At 43.2% G+C, this 17,370-nt stretch overlaps 1 protein-coding gene across 1 annotated transcript in view; it reads right to left on the reverse strand.

The window, feature by feature from the left end:
* LOC121876354 overlaps positions 1 to 17,370 on the reverse strand; it is a 103,679-nt gene that overhangs the window by 56,994 nt on the left and 29,315 nt on the right. The window contains 1 exon segment of the mRNA XM_042381424.1: positions 7,652 to 7,800. Coding sequence (XP_042237358.1) covers positions 7,652 to 7,800 — 149 coding nt within the window.

A 17,370-nucleotide genomic window follows, 5' to 3' on the forward strand; every position in this document is an offset into this window, starting at 1 on the left:
TACTATGTGGTTTTACGTCACTTCACATAAATATGCTTACAAAATCTATGCATTCATATGCATAACTCTTGGGAATCTGTCCAGACATTAAATATATGTTATATACTACAATAATCACATAGATATGTTTACAATGTTTATGCATAAAAATGTGAAAAATATTTTTGGGGTTTCAATTAACTAATAGTCATGCCTACAAAACAATCGTGATGCTCTAAGTGCATGTATGTGTTAAATAACGAGTAACTGATCCACATTATTTTGGTAAATAAAGAAATGAAAAGCAAGCACTTAGCCATATGGATATAGTTACACGGAAGAAGGGAAATAAGGATGAACCATGGTTTTGATGGAAACAATGTGCTCTGGGACGATGCTCACAATGACGAATGGGAGACACCTCTTTATGAAACATCCTACCTACTAAGGATGAAGCTTAATGATACGGAACACACACACACACACACACACACACACACACACACACACACAGTGTAACTTTATGTGATGCGTTGTCTGACTTGGGGTGACTTTGAGCGAACCATAAACTTGATATTACAATTTATGTATCCTTCCTGTCCATGATTTACAACAATAACTGTAGGGCAAAAGTTACAATATTATACTAATAACACTGTCATGTATTGATACTATGACTAGTTACCAAGATACAGAGCACGATGAACATAACATGATAATGATAGTGAAGCCTGGCAGGGTTCATATCATAACTTGTGTGTTCGTTTGTATGTTGCCCCGTGAGAGTTACCGTGGGCCTCCATGTGCCCAGGTGGGATGGTCAAAGTATTACACTATAAGTGTGTTAAATGAGGAGTGACTGATCCACATGTAATTTAAGGTTTTTGAAATATGTAGTTAAATTAAACACGATTTTTCATATAGCTAAGCGAATGATGGGAAATAAAAGATATAGATGGGGTGTGGTGGAAGCGCTGTAAACGTTGTGTGGATTCACTGGGTGGTTTGGAACTGTATATTTCCATTCATACTTTCGTAACTATAACCTATGGTAATTTTTCTTTGTGTCTTCATATATAATGAAGATAATGCAGAGTATAAAATGCCATATACAATATTTATACATAACATCATCTATACAGCTGTACTATGACTGGGTGTGTTCGTGCGTGTGTTGCCTCGTGATAGTTAGAGTGGGTCCCCGTCCAGAAAGGACACTGTACTAACCTCCAGCACCGACCCAGGTGGGCTAGAGAATATGGTTTCCGAGTGTACATAAATATGAACACTTAACATTATAAAGGAGTTTCTCGCTAATACACTCTTGTTTTTGGCTTAATAATGTGAGTGGGGGAAAATTGAGTGAATATCTCGTCTCTTATTATCGTACCTTACAAACTTCTCTGTGTTAATAAGGTTTCTTTAGGTTAACATTACCATGATCCTCGTGTGTTAACCTCGAGTCTTGCTGTTGTTTTGATACCATTATGAAGCGTGTTTTTTCAGAGAGTTTTGGCCCAGAAAAGGTAAATATTCATCCTATCTTAAGATCAACATTGTATCGAATAAAATAAAGCCTAAAAATGGATTGAAATTTACACACAGACTTTATCTTAATAACATCAATGTATTTTTGCCTTTTCTGTTACGGTTAGGTTAGGTTATGAGGTCTCAAGGAGAGAGAGAGAGAGAGAGAGAGAGAGAGAGAGAGAGAGAGAGAGATTAAACTTCATATCTCACACGAAAAAAAAAATTATCTTCTTTGAGGCTCATTCCCTATGCATGAAAATTTTGAGATACCGTCTTTCTCAACACAGGTCTTGACGCATAGTGGAGCGCTTCACCATATCACACCTACATTATTTTGTGACTATGTATACTTGGCTATATGTATATTAGTGTGTACACATATAGAAGTTAGTCCAAAAAATATTGAAGCACTTTTATATTTTTGTTTTCATTATTAAGTATTTTTTTTTTAATTATCTCTTAGAGTGAGTAAACTTAGTAAGTCCATTTAAGACCTTGTGTTTGTTTCCTCCCCAAGAATCTCTGTCTGTCTGTCTGTCTGTCTATGCCTGCCTCTATCTGTCTATCTATCCGTGTGTGTGTGTGTGTGTGTGTGTGTGTGTGTGTGTGTGTGTGTGTGTGTGTGTGTGTGTGTGTGTGTGTGAGTGGCTATAACCAAACTTGACTATCTCTTTATAATATTCTCTCTAACATACTATTCACGCTCACACAACCAGTACTGTTTCCCATTTATTTCCCAAACAATTTAAATATTTCTCACAATATTTAGTCTCTACTTTATCATCAAGTCTTTCTAGTTTTCGAAATTTTACCTTCACCCCGTCTCTCTCTCTCTCTCTCTCTCTCTCTCTCTCTCTCTCTCTCTCTCTCTCTCTCTCTCTCTCGACCTGTCTTTAATGAATGACTCCCATGATTCGTTTACTGTACATCCTCAGGCGAAGGTCCGCTATAGAAGCCTCTTCACGGAAAATGGTGCTTAATGGCGTTTATTGTGGCTTATTTAACTCCGATTGGTCATTGTATTTCTTCACTAGATGTGTTTTTATCTCTACTGATCATCCAATTATTTTGTTGGGTCATGTCGTTGTTTTTCATAGGCAATTATCCGTGTTTTAGTTAACGTTCATATATGTAGGACTTGTTCTCATTTGTTATTACTTATCTTGGTTAGGTTAGGTTAGGTTAGGTTTGGTTGATGTTAAGTTAGTTTAAGGTTAGGTTAGGTCAGGTTAGGTTAGGTTAGGTTAGGTTAATGTTAAGTAAGTTTAAGGTTAGGTTAAGTTAATGTTAAGTAAGTTTAAGGTTAGGTTAGGTTAATGTTAAGTTAGTTTAAGGTTAGGTTAGGTTAATGTTAAGTAAGTTTAAGGTTAGGTTAGGTTAATGTTAAGTTAGTTTAAGGTTAGGTTAGGTTAATGTTAAATTAGTTTAAGGTTAGGTTAGGTTATGTTCGGTTAAACAATTCTCAAAACTCACACTGTTGACTGGGTAGCAATACCAAAATCCTTCTTCCATTGTGTCATATTGTCTCTCAAAATCATAAAGTTAGTTATTGAAGTGAGTGTTTACATTCTGTGCGAGAGTGGAGGAGTGGACACTAGTGATTGGCGCGATAAATAAACGGAACCAATCAGTTTATACGTCCTCACTCATCTGTTAGAAACGGGAGTTAAGAACGAAGCTTATGTATCCGGACGCCTTGTTTTAAAGTGTTGGATATAGTGAGTCGAGCGAAAACTGTTCAAGAGTGATATACAATGGTAGTTCGTCTCTCCTCCCCCCAGTACATCACAATAAATCGACGATGATGCACAATAAATCGACGATGATGCACAGTAAATCGACAATGATGCACAGGACACCAATTTAGAGAGAGCTTTGTATTGTCTCCTAAAATGTTATCAATGTGAGGGGAAAACATTACTCGCTTTAGTTATGGTGTATTGGCTGGCCATGACTACAGTACGTCTAGGAATTTATTGTTAAAAGTTACTGCAGTGTGGCGCATTTGGACGAAACTTTACACACACACACACACACACACACACACACACACACACACACACACACACACACACACACAAAGTGGGTTACCAGCCTCCATTGTTTCCCTAATCCAAAATTCTGTTACTGCGTACGAGACCCACCTGTGTACAGAGACCCACCTGTGCACGAGACCACCTGTGTACGAGACCCAACCTGTGTACAGAGACCGGTGAGACCCACCTGTGTGCTGAGACCCACCTGTGTGCAGACGACCCACCTGTGTACAGAGACCCACCTGTGTGCAGACCCACCTGTGCAATGAGACCCACCTGTGTGCAGACCCACCTGTGTGAGAGACCCACCTGTGTACGAGACCCACCTGGTGCATGAGACCCACCTGCGTGCGAGACCCACCTGTGTGCACAGAGACCCACCTGTGTGCAGGACCACCTGTGCCGAGACCACCTGTGTGTGTGCAGGACCACACGACCCACCTGTGTGCAGGACCCACTGTGCATGAGACCACCTGTGTGCAGAGACCCACCTGTGTACGAGACCCACCTGTGTGCATGAGACCCACCTGTGGGCCGCAGACCCACCTGTGTGGCCCTGTGTGAGAGGTGTGCCCACCTGTGTAGAGACCCACCTGTGTGCGAGACCCACCTGTGTGCGAAGACCCACCTGTGTACTGAGACCCACCTGTGTGCAGAGACCCACCTGTGTACGAGACCCACCTGTGTGCAGAGACCCACCTGTGTAAGGACCCACCTGTGTACGGACCCACCTGTGTGCACCCACCTGTGTACCCCACCTGTGTGCAGAGACCCACCTGTGTGCAGGACCCACCTGTGTGAGTTGAGACCCACCTGTGTACGAGACCCACCTGTGTACGAGACCCACCTGTGTACGAGACCCACCTGTGTACGAGACCACCAATTATTATTGTTATTATTATTATTATTATTATTATTATTATTATTATTATTATTATTATTATTATTATTATTATTATTATTATTATCATTATTATTATCACCCTGCAACATTCACCTCGTCAGGAAAACTTGATGGAACTTTGCAATAACTGACTGACTCTCTGCAGCCTTTGCAATGGAGTTTCACGAATATGCAAATTATATGGTAACTTCTCGCTATATATAATGCATTTTTCTCTCGCTACTTTGCTCTCTTGGCTGCTGTCGTGATGTGTTTGTTTGCTTGTGTTTGTTTGTGTTTGTATGTGTGTTTGTTTTGGAAGTTTGTTTCTTGCTTTTATTTAATTTTTTATTGTTTGGCTGTTTGTTATGTATGTATGTGTGTGTGTTTGTTTGTTTGTTTGTATGTTTGTTTGTTTGTTTGTTTGTTTGTTTGTTTTTGTTTGTTTGTTTGGGCTTCTATAATGGCTGTTTTATTTTCGTTGTGTAGTTTTAAGTTTAATGTTTTAGTTGTGTGTTGACTCATTAATTTTGAGGATCACAAAACAAGTCGAAAAAGAAATATAACAGTTAAAGAAAAAAGAAAGAAAAAAGAAAGAAAAGGAGAAAGAAAACAAGAAATAAAAAAAAATAAAAAAAGAAAGAAAAACGAAAGGAAAGGAGAAAAAAAGAAATAAAGAAAGAAAAGGTGAAAGAAAAAGAAAAAGAAAAAAAAGAAAAAAAAGAATAAAGAAAGAAAAACGAAAGGAAAGGAGAAAAAAAGAAATAAAGAAAGAAAAGGTGAAAGAAAAAAGAAAAAGAAAGAAAAAATAAAAAAATAAAAAAGAAAGATAAACGAAAGGAAAGGAGAAAAAAAGAAAATAAAGAAAGTAAAGGTGAAAGAAAAAAGAAAGAAAAAGAAAGAAAAAATAAGAAAAGTAGAAAGGAAAAAAATAAAAGCGTTACTGTTGTGTTAAACGATAAAATAACTTAATAAATCTAAAAAAAGTCAAGAGAGAAAAATGATACCAAATAAAAAAAAAAAATTCCCCGATTGAATAATTTGTGAACGTGAAGGAAATAAATTAACCCCGACACATAACTCTTATGACAGACGTAATTGAATTTGGGCTGTAGGTGAGATGGTGGTTCCAACACACCACCTTTCCTTATCATCTCACACTCATCCCTCATACTAATCCTTACACTTATCTCTCACAACCCTCTCCCACACTTATCCCTCATAATCATTCCTCACAACCCACCCTCACAACCCTCCCTCACAACACTCCCTCACATCCCTCCCTCATATCCCTCCTCACAACACCCCTCTACAACCTCCCTCACAACCTCCCTCACAACCCTCCCTCACAACACTCCCTCCACAACCCCTCCCTCACAACCCTCCCTCACAACATCCCTCACAAGCCTCCTCAGCCCTCCTCCCCCTCCTCAGCCCTCACAACCCTCCCTCCCTCAACCCTCCCTCTCCCTCACAACCTCCCTCACCTCCTCCCCTCACAGCCTCTCCTCACAACCCTCCCTCCACAACCTCCCTCACAGCCCTCCCTCACAACCCTCCTCCTCACTCCCCTCCCATCCCTCCCTCCACCCTCCTCCATCCCTCCCTCATCCCTCCCTCCCCAGCCCTCCCTCACATCCCTCCCTCTTTCCTCACATCCCTCCCTCATATCCCTCCCTCCACAACCCCTCCTCTGCTCCCTCCCTCCCCATAGCCCTCCCTAGCCCCTCCCCCCTCCTCCACAGCCTCCCCTCCCTCCTCACAACCTCCCTCATACCCTCCCTCCCAGCCCTCCCCTCTCCCTCCATCCCTCCACAGCTCCCTCCAACTCCCTCCACATCCTCCCTCATATCCCCCCTCATCCTCCTCCATCCCTCCCTCACATCCCTCCCTCATCCCTCCCATCCCTCCCTCCCAACCCTCCCTCACAACCTCCCTCATTTCCTCCTCCATCCCTCCCTCTATCCTCCCTCCTTCCCTCCCTCACATCCCTCCCTCACATCCCTCCCTCACAACCCTCCCTCCACATCCCTCCCTCACATTCCTCCCTCCTCCTCCCTCATCCTCCCTCACATCCCTCCCTCACATCCCTCCCTCCCCATCCCTCCCCCTCCCTCACAACACCCTCCCTCCCATCCCTCACAATCCTCCCCTCACAACCCTCCCTCCCAACACCCCCTCACAACACCCCTCCTCCCTCCACATCCCTCCCTCCCCTCCTCACAACACTCCCTCACATCCCTCCATGAAAATGCTCCCTCCATCCCTCCCTCACAACATTCCCTCAACCTCCCTCCCTCCCTCACATCCCTCCCTCATATCCCTCCTCACAACCTCCCTCCATCCCTCCCTGAAATACTCCCCTCCCCTCTGGCACTCCCTCACAACACTCCCTCCAACCTCCCTCACAACACTCCCTCACAACCTCTCCCTCACATCTCCTCCCTCACACCTTCCCCTCCCTCACAACCTCCCCTCACACCTCCCTCACCCTCCCTCCCACAACCTCCCTCCCAGCCTCCCCTCACACCCTCCTCATCCCTCTCTCTGCCTCCCTCACAACCCTCCCTCCCACATCCCTCACATCCTCCCCACACACTCCCTCACAACCCTCCTCTCCTCACAACCCTCCCTTCCCTCCCCTCCCCTCCCTCACATCCCTCCCTCCAACCTCCCCTCACTCCTCACATCCCTCCTCATCCCTCCCCTCTCCCTCATCCCTCCCTTACAACACTCCCTCACAGCCCGCCCCTCCCTCCTGGCCTCCTCACATCCTCCTCCCCTCCCCTCACAGCCATCATCACAGCCTAACATCATCCCACAACCTCCCTCATATCCCTCTCCCAGCACTCCCTCCAGCCCTCCCTCTACTCCCCTCCCACAACACATCCTCCTCACAACCCTCCTCCCCCTCCCACTCCCTCCACCCCCCTCACTCCCTGCCTCCCTCCTCATCCTCATCCACATCCTCCTCATATCCTCTCCTCTCCCTCAGGCACAACCCTCTCCCTCATCCCTCCCTCATCCCTCCCTCACATCCTCCCTCATCCCTCCCTCATATCCCTCCCTCACCCTCCCTCATTCCCTCCCTCATATCCCTCCCTCACAACACCCCCTCACATCCCTCCCTCACATCCTTCCCTCACACCTATCTCATGCCTCACATCTCTCCCTCATATCTCTCCCTCACATCTCTCATTAACCTCCTCCCCGTGACACTCACCTGTCGATGGATATACAGACGAGGATGAAGGAGGACAGGTAGTGGCCAAATATCCTGAAGAAGGAGAACATCCTACAGGAGGTGTCGCCCGCCATCCACTGCACCGTCGCCGCCCACCCCACCTCCACCGGAATCATCACAGTAGTTACCTGAGACGAGACAACCGGCAGTAATTAATACAGGTAGATGACTAATTACCTGTCCCTGGTTTGGTAGATTAATTGTGCCACCTGTACAAAAGTGAGAAGAGAGATGACAAGAATTTAGAAGAGAAAGAAATCGGTAGAGAGAGATATATATGTGGTAGATTAGTCACGTCACCTGCGGAAAAATGATTAATGTGGTAAAGGATATATTTCACACTCATGGTCAATAGAAAACTCAGGATCAGTCTTCTCCCGGTCTGTACGTAAACTATAGATACACAGAAAGTTGTGTTGATTTACATTTCTTCGTCGTTTAGGAAGTAAAAGAAAACATATTTAATATTTTTTCGTACGAGTTTCGAGAGTTAATTGTCGAGAAGAATGCGAGCTGCTGACTATGTTTATACCTTGGGCCACACGCGTCAAGTTGTACCTCTTGCCCTAGAAAATCTGAGGTTATAAATACACTAAAAAAAATTAGTCACGTCAGAGATTATGAAATGCCTTTAATTACTACTTCTCTCCTCCTTCTCGTCTACATCATCGTTTAATTACTACTTCTCTCCTCCTCCTCGTCTACATTATCGTTTAATTACTACTTCTCTCCTCCTCCTCGTCTACATCATCGTTTAATTACTACTTCTCTCCTCCTCCTCGTCTACATCATCGTTTAATTACTACTTCTCTCCTCCTTCTCGTCTACATCATCGTTTAATTACTACTACTCCCCTTCTCCCCATCTTCTTCGGATTTTAATTAACATTTTTTTTCATCCTTCCTCCTGCTACCATCTTCATCATCCCTGGTTTAATTTCGAGGCAGGAAATGAAGACTTATTTTTACGCCTTCCAAGATTCCCTTTATTAATAGAGAGCAATATAACAATTAAGGGAGCCACCTACCGCTCTAACGACCGACAACAAAAGTAATTCATAGTCTTAATGAATTCTCTTGATGAGGTCGTGTGTGGTAAGACAGTGTTAAACCCGCTCCCCTTCTCTCCCTCCCTCCCTCCTACTCTTCTCTCCTCCCTATAGCTCCCTCCCTCCGTAGCCCCCTCACTCCTCGCTCCCTTTCTAGGTCTCAAGGTAGCCAGACATGCCTGTAGGGAGAGACCATCTTACATAACGAGGATCAGTGAAATGTCACTTAACCCTCACCCCGCCCCCTAGTAGGACATGAGATTAAGACATTCTGTTAATGTCGGAGTTTAGCTGAATAACAAGACTTACCGTCGGGTGAGTGAGGCAGAATGGTCGATTGAGACTTGTGGTGAATACTTGTTATGTTTCAATGGGAGATCAGAGCAAAGTCACAACAAACTCGTCCTTTACCCTATTATGGTCTCATTCTCTCTCTCTCTCTCTCCTCCTTGCTCCTCACCCTCCAGCTCCCTCTCCTCCTCCTGTCATCCCCTCACCCCCTCTTGTCCTCACCTCCTCCTCCTTTCCTCACTCCCTCTCCTCCTCCTCTCCTCACTTCCTCTCCTCACTCCCTCTCCTCCTCTCCTCATTCCCTCTCCTCCTCTCCTCACTCCCTCTCCTCACTCCCTCTCCTCCTCCTCCTCTCCCCCTCCTCCTCCTCCTCCTCCTCACCCTCCCTCTCCTCTCTTCCCTCTTCCCCCTTACCCCTTCTCCTCCTTCCCTCACCCCTCTCCTCCTTCCCCCCACCACCCCCCTCCTCCTTCTCCCCTCACCCTCCCTCCTCCTCTTCTCACTCCCTCTCCTCCTCCTCACCTCCTCGCCCTTCACCCCTTCCCCTCTCCTCACCCTCCCTTTCCTCTCCTCACCCCTCACCCCTCTCCCCCTCCTTACCCCCTCCTCCTCCTCTCCTCACCCTCCCTTCTCCTCCCCTCACCCCCGTCTAAACTAGTTGTATGGGTTGCAGGTAGGCTCTCGGGTAAAGGTATTTCCGGTCAATTGAATCATTATATCTACTAAGGTTGGGAGCAAGAGAGTGCTAATCTCTCTTTGGTGACGTCACTCTTGATGTTTCGGATACAACGTGACTCACTGGGCGAACTGACTCAAGAAGATGATGAATGAGGACATGACCACCTTCTCCCTTCCATAGTCCTTTGTAAGAGACTGCTAAGCCACTGTAGAGACATTCCTAATGAATGGAAATTTAAATAAACTCTCGATGTTTTAGACTTAATGTCTAGTGAGGACAGCCAAGCCACGACTGATGAGTTTCTTGTATGGATTAATAACCTGGTTCTCTTCCTGGTAGTTTAGAGGTCGTTGTGTATGGTTCTTTTCCTGGTAGCTTAGAGGTCGTTGTGTATGGTTCTCTTCCTGGTAGCTTAGAGGTCGTTATGTATGGTTCTCTTCCTGGTAGCTTAGAGGTCGTTATGTATGGTTCTTTTCCTGGTAGTTTAGAGGTCGTTGTGTATGGTTCTTTTCCTGGTAGTTTAGAGGTCGTTGTGTATGGTTCTTTTCCTGGTAGTTTAGAGGTCGTTGTGTATGGTTCTTTTCCTGGTAGCTTAGAGGTCGTTATGTATGGTTCTCTTCCTGGTAGCTAAGAGGTCGTTATGTATGGTTCTCTTCCTGGTAGCTTAGAGGTAGTTGTGTATGGTTCTCTTCCTGGTAGCTTAGAGGTCGTTATGTATGGTTCTCTTCCTGGTAGCTTAGGTCGTTATGTATGGTTCTCTTCCTGGTAGCTTAGAGGTCGTTATGTATGGTTCTCTTCCTGGTAGCTTAGAGGTCGTTATGTATGGTTCTCTTCCTGGTAGCTTAGAGTCGTTATGTATGGTTTCTCTTCCTGGTAGCTTAGAGGTCGTTATGTATGGTTCTCTTCCTGGTAGCTTAGAGGTCGTTATGTATGGTTCTCTTCCTGGTAGCTTAGAGGTCGTTATGTATGGTTCTCTTCCTGGTAGCTTAGAGGTCGTTATGTATGGTTCTCTTCCTGGTAGCTTAGAGGTCGTTATGTATGGTTCTCTTCCTGGTAGCTTAGAGGTCGTTATGTATGGTTCCGTAGTAAATATAGCGGTTGAGAGCACAGGAATTCCGGGCTGCTAAGATGAGTTTTTTGTTTCTTTTATTCCTCGTATCTTAATTCTTCTGTGTAATGAAAAGTTTAAAATTTATATCCACGTTTCTTCGTTTTTATTTATTTATTTTGTTAATAAATTCGCCACTTATCAGCTTACTAGTCATTTAGGTAGTTGGTGTATCAGGTGTTAGTACAGGAGGAAACTGAAGTACCTATAGTAAACCTGTGATGTGTGGTAGTGAGGGTCACACTGGATAACACCCTTCTCACGTGTGTCTGGGCAGAGGCTCGAACCCTTGACATGTTGGTGAGAGATACACGTTACTGCTATACCACCAACACTCCTTATCATTTTTTTTTATTTCTTTCATAAAATGCATTTTTTTTTCATATGTAATTTATTATTTTATGAAATACAAGGATGAAGAAATATAAGAGTTTGTATAATCAAGTCCGGGGAGGATTATAAAGTATTGAGGAATTTCCCGTTAATGTTGACTAAGAATGACGTCTCTCAGAATAAGGAAGTTAAAACACAAGAGCATCAGCCGATATCAGTATTCACGTCTCGGGTTCGGGGAAAAACGTAACATTTGGCCAATGGTAAACACGAGACCTAAATGAAGTGTCTATAATTCATTCTTGTGTTATTATTGGTTGTAAGGGAAAAAATTATAGTTCTTGCAAATCACAACTGTTGTTTATCATGAAGTTGTGAATAATCATTAAATTGAGTTTGCTTTAATATTTACATAGGTGTGTGGGCCCTTGATGCTCAAAGGTTAGAAAGACGTGGTGTAGGTGGAGAAGTGGAGTGGCGGAGAAGTGAAGTGGTGGAGAAGTCAAGTGGTGGAGAAGTGAAGTGGTGGATAGGTGTAGTGGTGGAGAAGTGTAGTGGTGGAGAAGTGAAGTGGTGGAGAAGTGAAGTGGTGGAGAAGTGAAGTGGTGGAGAAGTGAAGTGGTGGAGAAGTAAAGTGGTGGAGAAGTGAAGTGGTGGAGAAGTGAAGTGGTGGAGAAGTGAAGGGTGGGAGGTGAAGTGAAGTGGTGGAAGTGGAAGTGTGTGGGAGAAGTGAGTGGTGAGTGGTGAGAGTGTAGTGTGGATAGGTGTAGTGGCAGGAGAAGTGAGTGGTGGATAGGTGTAGTGGTGGAGAAGTGTAGTGGTGGAGAAGTTAAAATGGTGGGAGAAGTGAAGTGGTGGAGAAGAAGGGTGGATATGGGTGTAGTGGTGGAGAAGTGAGTGGTGGGAGAAGTGAAGTGGCGGAGAAGTAGTAGGATAGGGGTGTAGTGGTGGAGAAGTGGAGTGGTGGAGAAGTGAAGTGGTGAGATGTGGAATGGTGGAGGGTGGGAGGTGGATAGGGTAGTGGTGGAGGTGGAAGTAAGTGGTGGAGAAGTGAAGTGGTGGATAGGTGTAGTGGTGGAGAAGTGAAGTGGTGGATAGGTGTAGTGGTGGAGAGGTGTAGTGGTGAAGTGGAGTGGCGGCGAAGTGGAGTGGCGGCGAAGTGGACTGGTTAACTTAAAATGTAACGCGTATTAACAACTAAACTAACCTGAACAATCACACCGAGACTCTACCTTAATTAATTACATCACCTGAACACTTACACTGACACTCTACCTTAATTAATTACATCACCTTAACAATTACACTGAGACTCTACCTTAATTAATTACATAACCTTAGCAATTACACTGAGACTCTACCTTAATTAATCACATCACCTTAGCAATTACGCTGACACTTCACCTTAATTAATTACATCACCTTAACAATTACACCGACACTCTACCTTAATTAATTACATCACCTCAACAATTACACTGACACTTCACCTTAATTAATCACATCACCTTAACAATTACACTGACACTCTACCTTAATTAATCACATCACCTTAACAATTACACTGACACTCTACCTTAATTAATCACATCACCTTAACAATTACACTGAGATTCTACCTTAATTAATTACATCACCTGAACATCAAGACAAAGTTGAAAAATTAGACAAAATATTTCATAGGAATATTTATCTGTTATGTATTCATAATATTTTAAATTTTTTGTTTATTAAAAAAAATCTTATTCATTTAGTCTTTCAGAGATAAAGTCTTCAGTGCTTTAGGCATCCAAGTTTTTTCACAGAATTCGCAAGTTTTATAAGACTGAGAATAATGTGGAGTGGTGGAGTGGAGTGGTGGAGTGGGGTAGGTGGAGTGGGGTAGGTGGAGTGGGGTAGGTGGAGTGGGGTAGGTGGAGTGGTGGAGGTGGAGAGGTGGAGTAGCGGAGGTGGGGAGGTAGAGTAGTGTAGGTGGAATGGTGGAGCGAGGATGATCTAGTGTGAACCCATATGCTGGTTGGGGAGTAAGTATCTTCCACCACTCCACCTCCTTCATTCCAACTCCATCACTCCACCTCCACCACTCCACCTCCATCACTTTACCCCCACCACTTTTCCTACTCGTCCAGGAAAACTCTGCTGATATTGTCTATTGCAGCGCTATTTTACCTCTCTCTCTCTCAGTACTCAACAACCACCACCTCATCTGTATCCACCCTTGTAATCCTCTCTCTTTGGTTCTCCTCTTGATATGCTTTACTAATAAAACTGTCACTTAACATCCTCTTAACATGTCCTTGTCAGAGAATTTGTTCAAAACACGAAGTTAAAAATGAAAAAAAAAAGGGCGTAGATTAATTTGGCTTTCAGGGTCGATCTAGTTTCAAGGGACGAAAGAGGAAGCACATCATACAGGTCAATTTATATGCAAACATTCTGTAATTAACTTCTGTCTCTATTACACAATCTACGTTCAAGTTTTTATCGTAAGTTTATTAAAATTTGTGACTCCTCGATTGTAGGTTTCCATCCTCAGATCCCTCATTTAGTGTCGCCCAGGCTAAGGTGTGCGGTAAGGTGGAAACTGTAGTCGATGGGCGAATGGGGAGATGATGTTGGCTGATAAGATGTGACAAGGTCTGTCCTGGGTAGAGATGTATTCAGGAGAGGGAGCGATTGTGACAAATTTATGACGCTTGTGACGTCATAAACAAAATGCTGGTTCATCTTTTCAATAATAAGCTGAACGCTTGATGGGGATGATCGACTTCATATTTTTTCTCGCCAGTTTTATCATCGCACATCTGTCTCTCCTGTCCCCAGCAGCACCTTCACCCTCTCTGAGATAAAAGTCACCTTCGCCTTTGTATGTCTACACCACCTTCAGCGCCTGGCCCTCACACATACATCACCAACACGAGCGAGGATCACTGCTCTCCCTCACACCACACACAGCCCTGGCGCCAGAACTGCTTCCCTTGTATTGACATCACCAAACCCTAAATAGCCTTACGTGTCTCGTCAGTTTCAAAGACAGTTTATATGGAAGTGTCAAACACACATAATGATCTAACTTTTAATATAAAGTCAAATGTGTTTTCAAGATTAAAAAAAAATACTTTGGTTCACATTGTACCCAGAACTCCCTCAGCTCCTCATGTAATTCTTATTGAGGAATTTATGGTGCAAGCACCATAACCTCTCACCTGGTGGTTCTTACTGTGCTTACACCATAACCTCTCACCTGGTGGTTCTTACTGTGCTTACAGCATAACCTCTCACCTGGTGGTTCTTACTGTGCTTACAGCATAACCTCTCACCTGGTGGTTCTTACTGTGCTTACAGCATAACCTCTCACCTGGTGGTTCTTACTGTGCTTACACCATAACCTCTCACCTGGTGGTTCTTACTGTGCTTACACTAATAAAATACTGACTCATGCTTTCCAATGGTCAAATATTAGCTGTAGAATTATGGTTTCCAGTTATTAAACACAGGCTAAAGAACAAAGGTTTCGGATGGGTGGAATATGCTTAAAATTCACGGGTTCGAACAGTCTAGGTTAAAGAACCAGGGTTTCGAACAGTGTAACATATTCCAGTGTGTTACTTCACATGACCTCAACATGAAAGGCTTCCATCTGTTTACATATACAAATTATCGATATATCGGCAATGTCCACAAAGCAGCCAAGGTTCACTTTGAAATGTGTTTTTAATACACCACAAAGTAAGAATATAAGCAAACTGGGACAGGCAGATCGACTGATGTTCACTGTTTAAAGTATCGCAATATTTAAGTAAATTAGTAAATTACTGTCTACAGAATGACTGAGTTTTATTACTGAAAGTTAAAATAAATTTGAAAATTCGTAAAATGTGGGATTTATTTTTTAAAGTTTAATTATGTGATCCAGTGAGCCGGAACATGCAGCGTGAGGTTCATTAGTGAAAGTTGAGCAGTAGGTGGAGGTGATTACTGGAGCTGGTGCGAAGGTTCATTGGTCTGAAAGTTCACTGGTTCGAAGGTTCAATAGTGTAAGGGTTTATTGGTTCACGGGGTCTTTGGCCTGAAAGTTCACTGGTTCGAAGGTTCATTGGTCTGAAAGTTCATTGGTTCCAAGGTTCATTAATGTAATGGTTTAGTGGTGCGAAGGTTCATTGGTCTGAAAGTTCACTGGTTCGAAGGTTCATTGGTGTATCCATTAGTGTAAAGGTTTAATAGTTCGAAGGTTCATTGGATTGAATGTTCACTGGCTCGAAGGTCCATTTGTCTGAAAATAAACTGATTCGAAGATTCATTGATCTGAAGATTCACTGGTTCGAAGGTTCATTGGTCTGAAATTTCGCTGGTGTGAAGGTTCATTTGTCTGATGATTCATTTGTCCGAAAGTTCAGTGATTCAAATGTTCATTAACTTTTAAGTTCATTGGTTTGTCTCTAAACCTCCCCTAAATTAACATAACCTTTGGCCCAAATAAGCCTTCTAATTAATGACTCTTGAACCCTTATGAATTTTCTGTCGAGTGAATCATTTGATCACATAACAAGAACCTACAGACACAGCCACTACACAACTCCTCTCTTGTGTATAACCAGACTTGATTACTTACTCTTTTCATCTGTAGGTTCTGCATATCATCCTCTAATTATCATCCCCCAGTGCTGTTACAGATTAAATTGAGTAATGATTTAACACAAGGGGAAAGAAATCTTGTAGGAATTATATTTTCCGAGTTGATCTGCATCTTGAGTGTGAGCAGTGAGCTTCCTCCTGGTGGTCGTTGTTATAATGGATGGAGAGAAAAAAAAATGTTTCCTTGTGATTCTTCTCAGGTTGGGGTCTTGGATTTCGTGTTTATCGCATCAAGGAAAACACAGACTAAGGGACGTCTTATCAGTCACGGCGACCAAGACCTCAGGGTTAAAACTCGTAGGACCGAGGATCTCAGGGTTAAACCTCTTATGACCCAAGACCTCAGGGATAAACCTCGTAAGACTCAACACTTGAGGTTAACACACCATCACACTCATAGTTAGGGATCTTGAGCACAATCTTGTGTTATCAACCGTATCGTAAGTTGTAGAATAATAATGAGAAGCCTAAGAGCGGTACAGCGGGATTCAGGCAACAATGTATAACTTATTCATATAAATATTGAAGGTAAACTGCAAGGTGTTACAGTATGTCTATAAAGCTAGTCAGGAAGGTCGGGGAGAGGTTCACACACACACACACACACACACATACACGGGCTAAAAGGCTTTATTTTACTTCAGTATGTCATTTCCAATTAGACAGCTCAAATGGCTTAAGCGAAAAGGTGTGAAGATGGGTTTGAATACTGTCGGAAAAATGAGTCTTGTACACGCCATACAGTATCTTTTGGAGGGGTCTGGTGAATATCACAATGAGCACTATGACTCCTGTTGTCTCGGTAGGGTTGTCAAAATCCTTCGTCCGTTGTCATTATTGTATTACCTAACCATGGTGTGTGTATATTCTCATGTGGATATGTATATTCGTATATGCGTATGGATATGTAGTCTCGTTCAAGATTCTTCGAGCACTGCTGGAGACAGGTGGCAACTTAAGGCCGTTTGTTTACTGTAGTACGTAGCATAATATAATACGAAACAACAAAGCCCAACCATTTATTAAGCAACAGGGAACTAAGTAACCAATCACCGATCAATTTTACATTCATTCATAATTTTTACTACGTACTGTTGTAAACAAATGGCCTTGAGTTGCCAGCTGTCTCCAGCAGTGTTCGAAGAATTTTGAACGAGACTGTACAGGTACAAATGTCAAATCTTTCTTGAGAAGGCTATACAGTAGTACTTTAAATATGATTCAAATATTTACAAATCATTATTGTCTCTGAACGCAATAATACCGTAAGTATACGTGAAAGTTACGAAGAAAAAAAACCTCTGAACGCAACTTTTACCTCGACCCCCCATAAAAGGGAGACTTCACTGTGAACGCACCCAAGCATGTATAAACCGAAGCTGATAACACCGTGTCCCCGACACCGGCTGTTTGGGGTGGCATGGAAATCCTGCATGAATATTGAGTGTGGAAGAAAACCACGACCACTGCTCTCACAGACAACTCAGACCTCACCCTGTGTATGAACATTGAAAGGATAACTTGGCGATGCATCCAACCATCTTTGATCTATATAACCATTTTCTCTATTTCATATTTGAAAGCGCAAATAAATGCAAAGTGAT

Source organism: Homarus americanus, unplaced genomic scaffold (genome assembly GCF_018991925.1).
Source record: "Homarus americanus isolate GMGI-L3 unplaced genomic scaffold, GMGI_Hamer_2.0 scaffold34921, whole genome shotgun sequence".
NCBI classification, from domain to species: domain Eukaryota; kingdom Metazoa; phylum Arthropoda; class Malacostraca; order Decapoda; family Nephropidae; genus Homarus; species Homarus americanus.